This window comes from Rana temporaria, chromosome 11, assembly GCF_905171775.1.
Source record: "Rana temporaria chromosome 11, aRanTem1.1, whole genome shotgun sequence".
Lineage (NCBI taxonomy): Eukaryota > Metazoa > Chordata > Amphibia > Anura > Ranidae > Rana > Rana temporaria.
The window spans coordinates 134,555,880-134,574,819 of record NC_053499.1 but is presented as its reverse complement, the minus strand read 5'-3'; the positions used below and the strand labels follow the sequence as shown (position 1 = coordinate 134,574,819).

General features: G+C 43.8%; 1 protein-coding gene across 1 annotated transcript in view; it reads left to right on the top strand.

The window, feature by feature from the left end:
- WWOX (WW domain containing oxidoreductase) overlaps positions 1-18,483 on the top strand; it is a 1,052,038-nt gene extending 1,033,555 nt beyond the window's left edge. The window contains exon 9 of the mRNA XM_040329188.1: positions 17,709-18,483. Within this exon, the coding sequence (XP_040185122.1) occupies positions 17,709-17,897 (189 nt within the window). The 3' untranslated portion in view covers positions 17,898-18,483. The remainder of the gene's footprint in view (positions 1-17,708) is intronic.
- The last annotated feature ends 457 nt before the right edge of the window (positions 18,484-18,940 follow it).

The following is an 18,940-nucleotide window of genomic DNA, read 5'->3' as shown; positions in this document are numbered from 1 at the left end:
ATTATAGTGTGTTCTTTTAAGTACGCATACTATTGTTCAGCCTAAAGGCAACACGTCCACCGAAAGATCATTATACTGTATGTTGGTGGCCACGTGAGTCTTGTTTCACTATAACAGTAATGGAATAACTAGATGGATAACAGTTAGAGACAGAGAAAACAACAGTGATATCTTATTACTGCTTTCCTCTAAAGGGTCACTCACTTGTTAACTTTCCTGTTGCTTGCTAGCGCAAAAACTGACAAGATCTAATGGTATTTAAGTTAAATGGCTTAAAGGGGGAACAAACAAGGAAGTCAATTTAGCCGTTTCCATCACTCTGACAATGTGCTTCTGTGACACCGCTTGTCGTGTGGTCGAAGCCCTTGGTTTATGTGTACTCGAGTAACGCTAGCAGGGAGATATACCGATTAGGGAACATTTTACTTTACTCCTTTCGAGAGTGTTGCAAAGAAATTGCGACTGACAGGAGCTTCTTTAGGGCTAGCAAGTCTTGCCGGCCTACATTTTTCATCTAGTCTTTTATTCAGTACTGAGCAGCAGAAATGTACTCCCCAACAGAGTACCAGCACACGGATCACATTTGAAAGAATTTACATTTTTGTTTTTATTTGATGGGCCTAGTTAGGAATATTGTATAATGTGGCTGCTGTTCTATGTATGTCCTATGTAGAAGACAGTTACCAAAAATATGCCTGTTTAATATTGTATTTTAGAGATAGTGGATGTGATATTTTTTACCTTACCTTCAATGAAAAGGTACATTTTTTTGCACATTCGTGCATGTAAAATTATCTGAGCTTGACATCTGCCTATAGCTCTCAACTTAAAAGCCGTCAATATCAATGAATGTAGGAGAACCCTATAATGAGCACATACTTATACTTTAGGTACGCTAGAACCTTCATACATCATGGAAGAATACATTAAAGATAGTGCCAACCATTACTTTCAAAGGAAACTTGTCATTTCAAAATTCTATTTAGAGCTGCATAGTTGTGCATAGACAGTGCCAGACCAGTATAAACAAGAAGGTGCTTGAAATGACCACAACAAATGGAGCCATGCAAAATCTTGACCAGGAACTAGAAAGCCACTAGCACTGCAATAAATTAATTTCAAATATTTAAAGGGGTTATAAAGGTTTGTTTTTTATTTTCTAAATACCGTATTTATCGCGGTATAACGCGCTCCCGCGTATACCGCGCACCCTTAAAGTGGCCCCGAATCCTGTGGAAAAAAAAGTTTTTTTTGTACTTACAGTTTTGGTGTCTTGCGCGGCGTCCATCGGCGGCCTCGTCGGGTCCGTCTGCGGCTTCGGGTGTCCTCTTTGTCGGGTCCGGCGTCCTTCTGCGGCTTCGGGTGTCCTCTTCGTCGGGTCCGGCGTCCTTCTGCGGCTTCGGGTGTCCTCTTCGTCGGGTCCGGGGTCCGTCTGCGGGCTTTGGGTGTCCTCTTCGTCGGGTCCGGCATCCTTCTGCGGCGTCCTCGCGTCCTCCCCGCTCGTTCCCCGCGCCGAGTTTGAATACTGCGCCGACATATACAGAGCGCAGTACACTCGTGTATTGTCGGGCAGGCTCGGCAACACTCGCGCTCACGTCCTGTACGTCCAGGACGTGAGCACGTAAGGAGCCGAGACTGGCTGACTATACCCGAGTGTACTGCGCTCGGTATATGTCGGCGTGGGAAAGCGGGTATCGGCGTATACCGCGCACCTTTGATTTTGCCCTGATTTTCAGGGCAAAAAAGTGCGCGGTATACGCCGATAAATACGGTAGGTTCCTTTAAGCTAGTGCATTGTTGGTTCACTTACCTTTTCCTTCGATTTCCCTTCTAAATGTTTGTTTTCTTTGTCTGAATTTCTCACTTCCTGTTCCTCCTCAGTAAGCTGTTTAGTAAGCTGTTCTGGCTGACTAAACACAGCTCGGATGATGGGGGCAAGCTTACTGAGGAGAAACAGGAAGTGAGAAATTCATACAAAGAAAAGAAAAACATTTAGAAGGGAAATCGAAGGAAAAGGTAAGTGAACCAACAATGCACTAGTTTAAAGGAACCTATTTAGAAAATAAAAAACAAACCTTTACAACCCCTTTAATATAAGCACTTCATGTTTAGGTTGATTTGCCAATGTTGTAGGATCACCTAGGGACCCCTTCCTCACGGCAAAACACATTTTTTCCACATTTGAAATACCGTATTTATCGGCATATAACACGCACAGGCGTATAACACGCACCTTAACTTTATAAGGGAACTTTCAGGAAAAAAACTATCCACAACCCCCTGCGTATAACACGCAGGCCCAGTTTACCCTCTATTTTCAGGGTAAAAAACTAAGTGTTATACGCCAATAAATACAGTAATTTAAGTTTTTGTCTTTATGTGATGGGCCTAGTTGGGAATATTTTCTAACGTGACCGCCTTTCTGTTATATGGAATAAGATGATTGCCAAAAATATGCCTGTTCAATTGTGTAATTTGAAAAGATGTGGATAGGTTCTATCTAATTTCTAAATTACTTTACATTTAATGAAAATGCACATTTTTGCATGTACATGCTTGTGGGCAGTTTCCAGGCTTCCTCGCAGGTGGCCACCAGGAGCAGCTGGGCTACCCCCAAGTACACAGGTTCCAGGGCGTCTGAGGTTCGCCCAACCTGTACTGTCCCGTGCATGGATAATGGCCAGAGGCCTATTCTTGACATCCTCCCAAGTGAGCACTAATAACCCCCTCACTTCTAGGACTACTCACACGTAAAGTCCAAGCAGCCAGCTCTGCACCAAAACTCACTTCACTTGTTTTTCCATCCAGACATGACTGTAAAGATAGGCACGTCTCCCCAATATATTCTCACAGAGGTCAGATCTTACAATAAACTTTCTTTTTTACGTGCTTGGTTTAGGAGTAAAGCATAACAGTCCAGATAGTGGCATATATATATATATAATTGACTATATATTGGATGAGGTGGTAAAGGATAACTTCATTCTTGAAAGTAGTTGTACCCAAGTAATTAAGTTGATTTTTCTCCATCTGTCCATTTGCTCCATCAGTCCCTTCTCCATGAAGGGAAAGGGGGAACCAAGGAAAGCACCAAGTCATGTCCACAATCCTTTTCTTAAGCTCCACTTCTTTTGCAGTTGAAGATCACCTTCTCCTGTAGTTGTCTTATGTGGGGGACCCTCAGCAGCCCCTTCCTCTGATGGGGAAGAGCAAGAGCACCACAGCAGTCCTGCCCTGCCCTTAAAGGGGCCTAAGCTAAACTCCACTTACCTACACCTCCTCCCCCTTTAAATATGGCACGCACAGAAAAGTATGCGTCAGACCCAGTGGGCCGAACCATCTCCATCCGGTCCCAAAATATATTTCTACCAATATTTAGGTCCTTATAGCAGGCCTTAAACGTCTAGTAGGCTGTTAGTTTCTCTTATCATTTGAAATACCTTTGGTAGAAAGTCCTGTACAAAGAAGATCTCTCCTTAGCAGTGCTTGCTTGGCATCCAACCTCTTCCATTTTCTCTGTAGGTAATAGAGAGCATATGTATTTTATTCATTACATTTTTTAGTTTTTTTTGTAGTGACTGAAGTTGTCCCAATCCTTTAAGGATCAGAGATTCATCTAGTGGTCAACAAAGTTATTAAAGGATAATAATTGTGGCCCCATTTTATTGCAATTATTTGTATCTATCCACAGCACCAGGGGTTATCTTGCATTAGTTTTTTCCTTTCAAACTGACTTTCTCTCATTGCAACTTTTTATAAATTTTATTTGTGTGTATAAAGCATGTTTAGGCTGGCCATGAACCGTTATTTTTTTTTCATTCACCCAACAGGCCGAATGAAAAAAAAAAAAAGATTTCTTCATCCACACAAATTAGGTCGATGGAGGAAAATCACCCACCAGTACATGATATTCTGACAGTCCCCCGGTCAGAATAAACTAATCAGCTGCAACCACTTATTGAAAAAACTTCTCCAGCATGCCCTTTTGACAGAAGTCATTCAAACAATTGTCTTCTGTTGAGCTGGGATGGCTACACACTGATCACAATTCAGCCAGTTCAGCAGAGAATCACTGGGTTGGCCAACTTTAGCTATTGAGCTCTATAAAGAACAACAGATAATTTACAGCAGGGAAAATATGATAAGGAACCTAAAGTGCCACCTGCTGGCTGGAAATGAGTGCATGATATTCATGTGCAACAATTTGTTTACATGGCTAAAAAAAAGGGAACAAAATCAAAAATTGGTATTCAAAGCAAAAGGAAATTTGTAAAAAAAACATTAAAGATTCTTTTTAACAAGGAATGGGACTTTTTTTTTTTTAAATAGTGGGCAAACATCTCAGTGGTGGAATACGTGACCTCTACATACGTGACCTAATAAGAATTCATGACAATTAGGAGCCGGTTATAAGAAAGCATTTCATTGAGCTTTTGGTCCCCTAATCTCATGGAGATTCTACAGTATTTAGTAAGTAAAATTGTTTCCCATTTTGTATCAAAGAAAATCAGACAACATTAGTGACACCAGTGACAAGGCCATTGTTTGAGACTTTTCTATGTGCCGAATTTGTTAACATTAATTCTTTTCAGCGCCATGTCCTTGTCACATGACAGACTGACATGACACAAACCAGTTGACATTTTAAAGTCATCAGGAAGTGATTAAAGGGCTCTCTTCTTTATCAGTATTTGCAGTGTTTTCAGCTCCTATCAGCAGCCCGGAATGGTGCACTAATTAGATGTCTGACAAGCCCTCCAACTTGCTGCTGCGCTGTCTGACCTGGCAGGATGATGAGTGAAAAATTAAAACTTGTTATTACACTGTCAAAATAGCTCGGAAAATGAAATTGTCACTCAGAGCTAAGATGGTATGTTTGCCCATGTTATGGTGAGGCAGAAATCTTGATATCTGATAATTTGATAAGGAAAAAATGTCACGTTATGTGGATAATCCCCAGATTTAAATAGTCACAAATCTCTTCTGTCTATTCTTGACAAAGAAGTTCACAATGTAATTTCTATTAATAAAACCTAATTGTCTGAATGGTACAAGGCGATTGGTTGCTGTAGGTGTCGGGACCAATTTGCCCCTCCATTTCCCCAAAAACTGGAAATCTGATTGGTTGCCAACTTGCCATGTGCTTCTAGACCAGATGTGTCCACACTTTATAAACAAAGGTCCAGTTTCCTGTCCTTCAGACTTGGGGGAACCGGACTGTTGCCATTGGAAGTAGAAAAGGTCCCGACGTCAGTGGAAAAAAAATAATGCCCCATTGGTTGTTTCAGTTGAAATAATTCTGCCCCATCACTGGTGTCAGTGGAAGGAATTGTGCCCCATTGTTGTTGTCACTGGGAGGAATTGTGCTCCATCCTTGGTGTTATTGGGAGGAATTGTGCCCCACCATTGGTATCATTGGGAGGAATAGTGTCCCATTGTTGGTGTCATTGAGAGGAATTGTGTCCCTTCATTATGCAAAATGAAGGAAGGATTTCTGGACAGCCGCACTTCAAAACTTGTTGCTTTTATTGTAAAATTAAAAACACAGGATACATGCCACAGCAAACAGGATACAAGCTAATGTGTTTCACACTAAACTTTAGGACTTAATCATAGCTAACATTTTACAATAAAAGCAACAAGTTTTGGAGTGCGGCTGTCCAGAAATCCTTCCTTCATTTTGCACTATCCTATGCATTGCCAGCACCCGTGGCTTCGGATTTGGTGAGGAGATTCCTAGTTGGTATCCTTGAGTGGTGATCCTTTCTTTCTATGTGTCCCTTCATTGGTGTCAGTGAGGGGGGAATTGCGACCCATTGTTGGTATCACTGGATGAAACAGGGACCTAAGGGCTGGATAAAAGCAAGCAAAGGGCCCCAATTTGGAGACCACTATTCTGGGCCATCTTGTGTAGACATTTTTCAAATAGCTCCATGTATGAAGGCACATAAAGATAATTGAGGGGTAAAATTGGCACTGCCGAAACTATAAATAAAAATATATATAAATATGTATTATATCCTCGTGTTCAGTGAAAGTTATGTTCTTTATATACTAGAAAACATCATTGTGCAAATCGGACCATAGTGGTGGAAGTGAAAAACGATATTAATGTATGTGAAATACAAAAATATATTTATACACCAAAAAAATATATGTGCTGAAAGTCCAAATAAATATGTAGTACTCTCAATTCCCATTTATATCACACACTGTCCAACAAATTAATTAATGGTTTCAAAAGTGACTTGTGCATGAATTGGATGCAAACAGTGATTCACTCGTGTTCCCCTCCTGGTTCCACACTCACCAAAGGGATGTACCCCATACAGGGGTAATGTGTATTCAAACAGAGTTGCTGATCTCAGTGCCGGTGTTGATTCCCCTCCCTCGATACTCCCAGTCGTGCGGTAGGTTCACATATGGAAAGGATTATTACTCATAGTGTAAGACCGTAAAAGGTATGAGTTTATTTTATCATAGCAATATACAAATAAAAGCTGCACTATCGCTAGTATAAAATGATCAGTGTGATCGTGTCAATGCAGAGTCAGAGACACCGGTGTCTTAGACTCTGCATTGACACGATCACACTGATCGATGCTACAATTGTGCGCCCCTAGTGGGCGATACAGGCCAAATGTACTCTGCACTCTCTAGCTACAGTGGCTGAACATCCAGCTCATTCTGCAAAGAGCAGGAAGGAGGTAAATCAAGAGGCCAGTGGTTTTTATGGAGAACCTCCCCACAGCTGTATGCTTAAAGAAGAGTTCCACCCAAAAGTGGAACTTCTGCTTTAAGCACTCCTCGTCCCCTTACATTTGGCATGTATTTCTTTTGGGGGGGTGGGGGCTTCGTTAGGAGTGGGACGTCCTGTCCCATTTCCTCCTTCCGCCCTATGGGCCGCCTAGGCCACTCCACCTAGGTAAAAAGCCTGGAACTCTGCTTTAAAGGGTGTAGGAGCACCTTTTAAAAAAGGAGGAGTTAAGCAATATGGAATTGCAAAGAACTTTTTTGGAAGATAATGCTGAAGGTGAACTTATGCTTTAAATAATCGAGTGTGCCAAACGTATCAGGGTGCCAGCTGACACTTTTCTCCTGACTCCTCAATAGGGATGAGCCAGCAGTTTGACTCGAACATCGGGTGTTCGTTTGTTCTAAAACAAACCAAACATATGGGGCATTTGCGGGAAATTTTGAGCACCTTGGTACACCCCATAATGCACTGCAAGATCTTATGATTGGCCAAAGCATGCACCTGACCTGCATGCTTTGGCCAATCACAGCACACTCTGCTGAGAGAGCCATAATTGGCCAAAGACAGGATGTCTTTGGCCAATCATGGCTCAGCGGGACTAAGTCCACGTCCCACACTATATAAGGCTTGTTACATCGCGGCCGTGTGTATTGTCGTTGGCGTGGACAGAGAGATGTCTCGAGTTAGATTCTTTTTTGTCGAAACTTAATTGAACAAGCTGAAGTTAGAAGCTTATTGGCTACTATGCACAACTGCACCAGATTTTGCGCTCTCCAGTTTTAGTAAATTACCCCCATTGTACAGTTGTTACTGTATTATGCAGTCAGCAGTAAGAGTTAGGGCTGTCTTAATGAGAGGGCACACCTGGGCACTGCCCAGGGGCCCTACCTGCATGGGGGGGCCCCTGCACTTTCCCCAAAGCAGCTGGTCCTTGAGCCCACACTGCCCCGTAATTGGGGGCCCCATGATGGCACTGAGAGTGATAGATACACAGGGGAGGCAGTCTGCCTCCTACCTACTTGATGTCTGTTTACCTGCACTGTCATCATTGTAGGGGCCCCAGAGTATTACTTTGCCCAGGGGCCCATGATGCTATTAAGATGGCCCTGGTAAGAGTATTCACAGATCTGCAGGCCTGTCCTGGAAAAATGTAGTCATGCCTTCACTCCCCTCTTTCTGGCTGACCCTGGCCGGGGACCATAGAGTACTTCATTGTGGGCTAGTAATGTGTGCTCCCCACCATATTGAATCGTCCAATTCTGTAGTAGTAAGACCTGATTTTATTCTGTACTATACATTTCCACTTCAAATCTTTGAAGTTAATAAAATATACATTACACTATTTAGACTACACAACACTCACAGCGTTTTCTGGCACTGAATAAAGTTTGTAAGATTTATCACCACTCCACATTATCAGTCTAAAGATGGATTGGACCTAAAAATAAAATGCAGTGTCTGATAATTTATTGTCACAGCAATCTGCAATACCTTATGTTGTAATATTACCAAAATGACAGGGGAAGGAGCTGCTGAACCTCTCTATCCCACTGCATCGCTCACATATCTGCCAAAATACTTCCTGGTAATTCGCTAATTAACTTACTGGCAAAAATGTGAATAAAACCACAGCTAAATCCATAATGTTTCCCTTTCATTTCTTTAAGTACAAGCAGGATGGGTGTGCGTTTATGCTTGCAGGAACTTGCTGGTGGGTGTGGAGCAGACTTAAAGGAAAACTCCTAACTTAGCCTTCGCTTTCGTAATCTTTTTCCCAGACATTGCAGTGACAGATGTATCTGCTTAGATGCTGTTCCCTATTCTTCTTTTTTTTTTTTTTTTTAATACATGGGATTTTATTTAAAAGCCATCACAACTACTGTATGTTTTCATATAATAATCTTACTAAGTTGGGAAACCTTTACCATAGGAATCGGAGTCCAGTAACTCAATAAACAAGCACACGCCTTTAAGCCGATCCGGCAGACTGTAAGACAAATTAAGTAGTGGATCCCTTTCATAACGAGGTCACCAGGCCTATGCCGAGACATCAGTTTGCTTTGCTTGGTCTCCTCCAGGGCAGGTCCTCCCCCGGTTTCCTTTGTTAAGCAGTTTCCCCCCCTTGGGTGGATAGCTTGGGATCCCTTCTAGAACTTTAGGCCCCAGCCAGCATAGCTGGGCCTACTTGATAGGAATACAGCCTCGGACCAATGTTGTCCTGGGGCTGAAATCACACATGCGTGCCCCACGCCAAGAGGGCCACGAGGCGAAGGACCCCGAAAAAACGGCATCTGCCTCTTAAGTATCCCTTCCCAGCATGCACAGTGGGGCACCACTCCCACTGGGCTGCTACCGAGAAGGGTCACTTAACACACCATGGTTCGCCCGAGTTCCAACATGGGCCTGAGGTGGTAGCGCCACCTACAGGTAACAAGGGAAAACCTCTACCAAGCACAACCATAGCCATAACAGAGGCTAATTTCTATGAAATTGATAAAGTCTGATCCCAACTATTGGCTCATTAAATATTGGCTATTAAATTTATAATAGCGCAATAGTCATTGGGAGCGGGCCCTACATGTACATAAATATGCAATGTTAGAGCAAAATTTTATGCAATTGGTGCAGAGACCTGTACATTCATCTTATTCAATTAATGACACTTGCAAAGTGTTTGTGTGAAGTATTTTTTTGGTTTGTATAAGGATCTCCAAGCACATTTCTGACCTCTGATTGAGCGTCCCTTCACCCCTCCCCTCCCCACTCCTCTTTCTCAATTACAAGTTACCAGTTGCACCGATAGTGTTTGGCCAACTTTAGACCATACATAGCATTCCATGGTAGACATTTCTGTACTAGGTCTTTTCCAGACAAAGCTTGAAATGAAAGGCTCTGGCCAATTTTCCAGCTTTGTGATGAGCATCCCCTCACCCTCACAGGCCCAACTGTCAGGCCCCGTACACACGACCGAGTTTCTCGGCAAAATTCAGCCAGAAACTCGGTCGGAGCTGGATTCTGCCGAGAAACTCGGTCGTGTGTACACTTTTCAGCGAGGAAGCCGACGAGGAACTCGTCGGGCCGAAAAGAGAACATGTTCTCTATTTCCTCGTTGTTCAATGAGGAAAGTCGGCCCGCCGAGATCCTCGGCGGCTTCCACACTGAACTCGACGAGGAACTCGATGTGTTTGGCACGTCGAGTTCCTCGGACGTGTGTACAGGGCCTCAAAGCTGATAGGATGCGTGGAGCTAGTTGCAATAACAGTGTTTGGACCACTGTAACCATAGATGGCTTTCTCTGTACCGAAGATCACTCATAAACTGGGCAGGGCACTGCATGAAGTAATATAAGTACTGGTGCATGTGTGGAAAAAGACTTTCAATGTCTTGGGGATTGTGTAGATGAGATCTCAACACTTATGTTCTGGGTCTGCTGTGACCAAATCTCACCATTGCAGAGGAACAGAGCTGGGAATTAAAGTGGTTTGAAATGCATTCTCTACATTAAGGTAGAAACCATTTGCATGCAGCTCCCCCTTCCAGCCCCCCTCCCCTTATACTTACCTGGGCCCAATCTTTATCCAACACTGCGTATTCGAGCAGAGGCTCTGGCTCCTGCTGCTGTCAATCACAGCCAGTGAGAAGGGAGCTGGGGGGCAGGGCTGAATCCCACTATGTGTGTCAATGGGGGCTTAGGAGCAAGCACGCACCAGTGTCCTCATAGTAAGTGGCTTTCTATGGGGGCAGAAGTGCTGGTGGAGGTCCTAAAAAGAGGAGGATCGGGACTGGTTTTGCATAGAGCAGCTAAGAACTTACCCAGTCCTCTTCTATTATTAAAATGGTTGTAAAACCCTTTACAACCACTTTAACCTACAGGTAAGCCTAGATTAAGGCTTACCTGTAGGTGCAAAAAATATCTCCTAAACCTAAAAGGTTTAGGAGATATTTGCAAAAGATTGCAGCGCCATAGACATTGGGTGCAGGCGCACTGGGCATGCGATACCAACGGCATCATGCCATTAGTGGCAGCTCCCGTGCGCATGAGTGGGAGTGACGTTATTTCTGCTCCGGCCAGTCACTGAGTCAAGGAGACCCCACTCTCTCAACCATAATGGGCTATAAGCAGGTGGGATGAGGGTTGTTCTGGTGGTTGCTGGATGGCTGGGGTGCGAGCGGATCCGAGGGTGGGTAGATGGTCAGGGCAGTTTGCTTGGGTGTGTGTGTGTGAGTGTGGTCAGGTTGAATTTACTACAACTGATAGGTATTTCTACTGTTTACTATGTTAATACGATATGGGGCCCAGTGCGGTCCACCGTGAATACCCTGAAGCACTTGTTGTTATGGTTCCTCCGTTGAGGAACCGGGGTACTTACTCTCAAGGAAAAGTTGATGTCTGCTATAAAAATGTTGAATTTGCGTTAATCTATGCAAGAGCTGTAACCGTTACTGTGCCTTTTTGATGATTGTATTTGCAGAAATGAAATAAACAAAGTTTAAAAACAAAAAAAAATCATATTGGATGAAAGTAGACATTTAGGGCCAGATTCACAAAAGAGATACGCCGTCGTATCTCTGTGATCCACACGTCCTAACTATGCGGCTGATTCATAGAATCAGTTACGCATAGATAGCCATAAGATCCGACAGGTATAATTGAATTACACCGTCGGATCTTAGGATGCAATTCTAGGCCGGCCGCTAGGTAGCGATTCCATAGCGGTCGGCGTAGAATATGCAAATGACTAGTTACGGCGATTCACGAACGTCCGCGTTACCCGTCGCTCTAACGTTACGTCGTTTCCGTCGAGATACGCCGCGTAAAACTAGGGCTGCCCTCTAGGTCGACTAACCAATGTTAAGTATGGCCGTCGTTCCCGCGTCGAAATTTAAAAAAATCACGTCGTTTGCGTAAGTCCGTGAATGGCGCTGGACGCCATTTACGTTAACGTCTAATCAAATGACGTCCGTGCGACGTCATTTAGCGCAATGCACGTCGGGTAATTTTCCCGACAGAGCATGCGCAGTACGTTCGGCGCGGGAACGCGCCTAATTTAAATGGTGCCCGCCCCATTTGAATTAGGCGGGCTTGCGCCGAGCAGATTTACGTTACACCACCGCAAGTTTACAGGTAAGAGCTTTGTGAATCAGGCACTTACGCTGTAAACTTGCGGCGGTGTAACGTAAATCAGATACGTTACGCTGCCGCGGAGCAATGTAAATGTACCTGAATCTGGCCCTTAGTGCTTTGCATTGTTTCGGAAGTCAGGATAGAGCATACTACATCTCTGTACTCTCTTTGCATTTATTTGATTTCAGAATTGATGTCAGATTAGTTGTTTTTGGGTAGAGATTTGTGATTTTATGTTTTCTCAGATAACTGGACATATTTTTATAAGGCATTTAAAGCTGCTATTATCACCCCTAGTATCATCTGATAGTAGTCATCACTGGGATAATATGTATTTTGCTGTGATGTTCTGAGTTCATATTTGGTTCAAATTAGAGATTACGTTTATGTATTATGTTAGAGGAAAAGAGGATCTGCACCATGGAAACTGTGCCCAAAAAGTATTGCCTTTGGCCACCCTGCAACAGAGGATTTCCCGATTATTGGCCTACCATACCTTGTTTTGTGACTCTGTCAGAAGGCAGGCATCATGGTTAAGCAGAAGGCTTTGCTGTCCTTCTGATTGATGGCAGAAGAATCAAGGGGAGGTGTAGAAAGCACAAATCCACAGAATGAGTAAAGCAGAAGCAGGGAGATGCTTTCATGGCAGGTTCTCTGGGACAGCTTTTTCTCCAGCAAGATAAACAGAAAGAAGCACAGTAGCAACATCACCAAACTTCACTCTTGAGGCTAGTAGTCAGATTCTCAGTGCCTTAGGGGATCTTAGGCCCCGTACACACGACCAAACATGTCTGCTGAAACTGGTCCGCGGGCCAGTTTCAGCAGACATGTTCGGTCGTGTGTAGGACCGAGCAGACAGAATTCCAGCAAACATTTGCCCGCCGGGCCTTTTCCCAGCGGACAAATATTCCTGGACTTGTTTTAAAACAGTCCGCTGGAATCCTGCCCGCTCGGACATGTACGGTCGTCAGTACAGACCTACCGTACATGTCCGAGCGCCCGCCATCCCTCGCATGCGTGGAAGCATTTAACTGGCAGGCCCGCCCACGTCGCCGTGACACTGCGGACACGCCCAGCGTATTGTTTATGCGCGGATTTCTGTACGATGGTTAGTACAGCCATCGTACAGAAATCCCCGGGCAGACATGTACGGTGAAAACGGTCCGGCGGACCGGTTTCATCGTACATGTTTGCCCGTGTGTACACGGCCTTACTCTGCAGATATGTATCTATGAGGTTGTAAGCACTGGGAGTACACTGACATTTTTCAGCAGGAATTCAAGACAACAGGTAGATTTTTTTTTTTTTAGAGTATTGCTTAGGCACAATTAACATTTCCATATGTTACTTATACACAGGGCTTTTTTCCAGTGGGAACGTGGGGGAAAGCAGTTCCGGGACGTCCAGCACTGAATGTATGTAATGGCAAGGGGTGCTGAGGTTGTGCTGGAAGTTCTATTGATGCTGGCTGCTGGGGAATCTATTGTTGCTGGGGGGATCTACTGTAGTTTTGCAGGGGGGGGGCTGGTGGCTGGTGGCTGGTGGAGGATCTGTTGTTGCTGGAGGTGGGTCAATTATTGCTGGGAGGGATCTCCTGTTGGGGGAGGGGGTCTATTGCTGTTGGCTGCTGTTGAGTCTATTATTTCCAGGGGGTCCATTGTTGCTAACTACAGGGAATCTATTTAACTGTCTTTCTTGTTGTCATTAACAAATTCCATACAAATCACTTAGCCCCAAAAAATAATACTTGGTTCTGTATTCTCTAAATAGGACTGTACTGGAAGGTGGGGAGGGGGTTCAACTAAGGAACGATGCTCGGACGTGGGTAGGGGGCTCAACTAAGGAACGATGCTTGGACGTGGGTAGGGGGCAGAGACTAGGGGTGACTCTGAAGGGGGTTGTTCCTGTACCTATTCTCTGAGAAAAAAAAGCCCTGCTTATACAATAGCAAATATTCAGTTTTTGAGTTCAGGTCCACTTTAAGGTTTCATTCCCATGGGCATTGAAGTCCATACAGTGTGAAGAAGGATTCTGTATATGTGGTTGGGATGTGCCTGGGAGTTATATACCATGGCTGTATGCTACTTACGGCAAACCTGAGTGTATGTGCAGGGATTGATATATGGCATTTTTACAGGCAGCTGTTTATGAAGACCTAAGTGCACTTTCAGCGCAATTTCAAGTGCATGTTTCTCTTGTAGTTTGCACTAAATAAGCCCCAGTATGGTTACATTTGTGCATTTTGAATTGGAAAAAGATCCCACTTGCTGTATGTTTGGTGCAGTTCCACAAAAACGCAATAGTCACCCATAGTGATGAATGGCAATGCATTGACATTGCCAAAATGCACTGCAATAAAATTGCACCTGAATGTCGCCTAGAACATGCAAATAATCTGTATGCAGATATTTCTGGAGCCAAAACTCTCACTTGCACCTCAGTGTTGGTCAGAGAGCAGAAATGAAAAGCCACAGAGAAATAATGTTAATTGACAGATAACCCTATAATTAATTTTGTGAATTTAGCAAATAAAGCTTTTCATTTATTTTTATTTTTTAACAGGCAGGTAAGACGAGTCTGGCAGAGGAACAATAACATTTGCAAAAATCATTAAATATATCTCTGCAAATTCCATTTTCTTGTAGTTCCAATCATTTCTGAAAGCATGCTTACATTTCTAAAAGGATTTATTATTAGCAGCACAAGGGGTTAACTTTGCCTGGCATCCCTGCAATGTATGGGGGAGATTTCTTTAAACACTAACACTCCCAGCAGGGTTTGCCAGCGTGAAATACTCCTGACCAGAAATGTATGGACAGTTTTGGCTCGCGGCCCAATTGCACTTTCCGTGATGGGCTTAATTGGAGTGCCTGGGTTAATTCTCAGCCATATTTTTTTTATATCAGATGTGTCAGATGATATTGCTCCTCAGCATTAGCGGGCTGCGATTTTGAAGAGGCAGAGTCCATCCTTCAAAGGAATGATGTTCAACATCGTACCTTTAAATAAGAGCCTGCAATTGATTTCTGGGAAGGAGGAGAGACGATCGCTTTGAGAAGCCTGATTGCTACAGTAGTAGAAATGAATGTGAATTTGTGCTGTTCAGTTGCAGTATAGATTGAGGTTATTCCAGCGTGTGCATGCAGAGGGCTGACTGTTTGGTATATGTTGAGGGTGAGGAATAATTTAATTTATAGCATATAACACTTTATAGTTATATAACTAATTAGAATACAGTAAAACCTTGGATTGAGAGTAACTTGGTCTGCGAGTATTTTGCAAGCCAAGCTATTTTTTTTTTTTTAATTTTGACTTGATATACAAGCGATGTCTTAATATACAAGTAGCGTCATGTCACAACAGAGTATGAAAGAGAAAAAAGGCACCTCTAAGGCCCCTTTCACACTGGGGCGGAAGGTGCGGTGGCGGTAAAGTTCTGCTGTTTTTAGCGGCGATTTACTGCTAATTTTGCGGCGCTATTCGGCTGTTAGCGGGATGGTTTTACCCCCCGCTAGCGGCCGAGAAAAGGTTAAAATTTCCTGGTCATTGCCGGCGGTATAGCTGAGCTGTCCCATTGATTTCAATGTGTGGGAGCGGTATACACACCGCTCCAAAGATGCAGCTAGCAGGACTTTTTTTCACGTCCTGCCAGTGCACCGCTCCAGTGTGCAAGCCCTTGGGCTTTCACACTGGAAAAACAGCAGCAGCAGGAGGTCGTACATTGGAAACATTGGATTCTAAAGTGTAAGCTATTAACTCTATTATAGCTATGATCATATAGAAGGTGTGTGTATATTGCCAATTGTATTGTTTTATTTTATCAAATTGAGTTTATGGCTACTTTCATGGCGGTGCTGCCTGAATCATCCCAATGTATTTTGCTATATTAATATCCAGATTTTGGACAGGTGACCAGAGTGAAGAGTGGTATAAGGCCCGGTACACACGGGCAAACATGTACGATGAAACCGGTCTGTCGGACCGTTTTCACCGTACATGCCTGCCAGAGGGCTTCTGTACGATGGTTGTACTAACCATCGTACAGAAGTCCGCGCGTAAACATTACGCGGGGCGTGTCCGCGTCGTCACGGCGATGACGTGGGCGGGCCTGCCATTTAAAGGCTTCCACGCATGCGTCAAAGTCATTCGACGCATGCGAGGGACGGCGGGCGCTCGGACATGTACGGTAGGTCTGTACTGACGACCATACATGTCCGAGCGGGCAGGATTCCAGCAGGCGGTTTTAAAACACGTCCAGGAATATTTGTCTGCTGGGAAAAGGCCCGGCGGGCAAATGTTTGCTGGAATTCGGCCCGCTCGCGCCTACACACGACCGAACATGTATGCTGAAACTGGTCCGCGGACCAGTTTCAGCATACATGTTTGGTCGTGTGTACGGGGCCTAAGGCATTTATGCTGCATTTCAAAACTAGCCTATAGGGAAAAACTGGTGGCATTTTTGGAATCGGTGGGTAATATATACCCGGGAACAGGTGTAACATTTAGAGCACCAAATGTTGGCTTGTAATCATAAAGATTTTATTGTATCTATTTATTATATAAAAACATGGCAATCCACAAAAACACAACCTAGCTACAACTACTGAAATACACTATATTGCCAAAAGTATTAGGACACTTGCCATTACACGCGGGTTAAAGCGGGAGTTCCAATACTTTTGGTAATTTAGTGCATTTGCTCCTGTTTTTGTGCAATCAAACATGGAATTGAGGTACAGTTACTGGCATGCCATCTGAAACAAGTTTGATTCCACTTTTAAGTCTACTTAGGTGTAACAAAAAAAAGGTTGTGTGTAGAGCCCCAATTGAGGTAGCAATTGAACTCCATCCTAGCCAACATATCAATCAGCAGTAATAAAAGTTAAAAGATGTTCCTGTTTCGTGATTTTATTAGCGATTGGTTAGGCTAATCCAGGGATCCTCAAACTACGGTTCTCCAGCTGTTGTGGAACTACACATCCCATGATGAGGCATTGAAAAACTCATTCACAGACAAGGCTAGGCAGGATGGGAATTGTAGTTCCTGAACAATTGGAGGGCCATAGTTTGAAGACCCAAGGGCTAATCAATTCATATTGATAACGGTGATAGTTAAAAATCTGATCCACTTTTTTTTATATTCAGAGATCTAGTCCATACCACCGTCATTTGGGTGGAGTATGTTAAGAACTAGGGTTGTCCCGATATCGGTATTGGGACCGATACCGAGTATTTTCGGGAGTACTTGTACTCCCGCAAATACCCCCGATGCCTAAATAGAATACTGAATAGCTGTTTTGCCCGCCGTGCATAGACACTCCCCCTTGCTCGGGTTTGGATGGATCTGTCCAATCGCGAGCAAGGGGGAGTGTCTCTATACACAGCGCGGCAGGGAAAACAGCTTATTCAAACGAAAGCTGACTGTAATGTTCCCCGCGCGGTCATTAACGCGGCGGCATCATTTAGGTATGGGGGGACATGGCTGCGTATATGGGGGAAATGACTGCAATATGTTTGGGGACATGGCTGCATTTGGGGACACATTTAAAAAAAAGTATCGGTATTGGCGAGTACATAAAAAAAAGTATCGGTACTTGTACTCAGTCCTAAAAAAGTGGTATCGGGACAACCCTATTAAGAACTTCTTCTCTAGGCAATGACTAAACAGGTAACACTGAAGTTGTGCTGTAAACAAACCAGCTGATTTCTGAAAGCTCAGCAGATCCTCTAATGCTAATAATGCACTGATGTTCTTTGGTTCTGTGTGTACAATTAACACAGCCTCATTCAATTGATACATCTCTCTCTTTTTTTTTTCTCTTTTAGCAACAAGGGGCTGCCACGTCTGTCTACTGCGCCATCTCTCCAGACCTGGAGGGCCTTGGAGGAATGTACTTTAACAACTGCTGCCGTTGCCTGCCATCACAGGAGGCCCAGAGAGAGGAGACGGCAGAGGCCTTGTGGGAGCTGAGCGAGAGGCTTATCCAAGAACGAGTTGGCAGCCAGTCCAAATAGCAGGGAGCTGATGTTAGGATCAAAACACACGGAGTGGTGTGTGTGTATGTGTGTGTGTGCTAGGAACCTGCCAGCTCTGGAAGCTTTCCAACCCTATCATCAAGAGGGTTTCTATATACCTCTGATACAGATTAACTAGTGTTAAATGGAATAATAGCAGTCACAACATAGTGAAAAATGTTAAGTACTAGAGGGAAATGGGGAATTCTGCAGGGTTAAAGGGACAATATCTCTTTCTTGTACTGAGTTAAGCTGATTTCTTTGTCTTAAAATTAGGGAGATTTCAAAATGGAGCCTTGATTGCTATAAAAAAAAGACAATAAAAGATTGAATTATAGACCTGATTATAAAGCAGAGGCGCTTTCCATTTAATTAATTTAAACATGGATGTAATAACATTGTTCAAAAAGCACTGGGTACAGTAACCCTTAATATCCAAAATTATGCTTCATGTTAGATTGTGAACAAACTACGAGCTACTAGCTTTTCTACAGATTAGCACACAATGTCGTCACAAGCACTTGCACTATATGAATAGGTACCGTATTTGCCGGTGTATAAGACGACCCCCTAATTTTACAGGTTTTTAAGATTTTTTCACCCATATAAGACGACCCCCCCCCCCCCCCTTGCGAGGCTTCCGGCGCTTTATATTTCTTCCTTCTGGAGCCATATTCTTCTTGCTAGAGCTGGAGCCAATCACGGCGAGCAATGTATTCTATTAAAGCGGAGGTTCACCCTAAAAAACTACTACTTTCTACCATGCCATGCAGCATACTAGCGTCAGCTACAGTATGCCTTTATTTAAAAAAAAATTCTCACAGTATAATCCAGTAGTTTCGGTTTAGACACCCGCGGGGAATAGGCGTTCCTATCAAGAGGGGAACATGATTGATGGCCGGCTATAGAGCGTCACGCTTCCCGAAAATAGCCGGAGTAGGTCTCGGCTCTTCACGGCGCTATACGGCACCTGCGCACAGACTAGGAGCTGACTGCGCAGGCGCCGTGAAGAGCCAAGTCCTATTTCGGCTATTTTCGGAAAG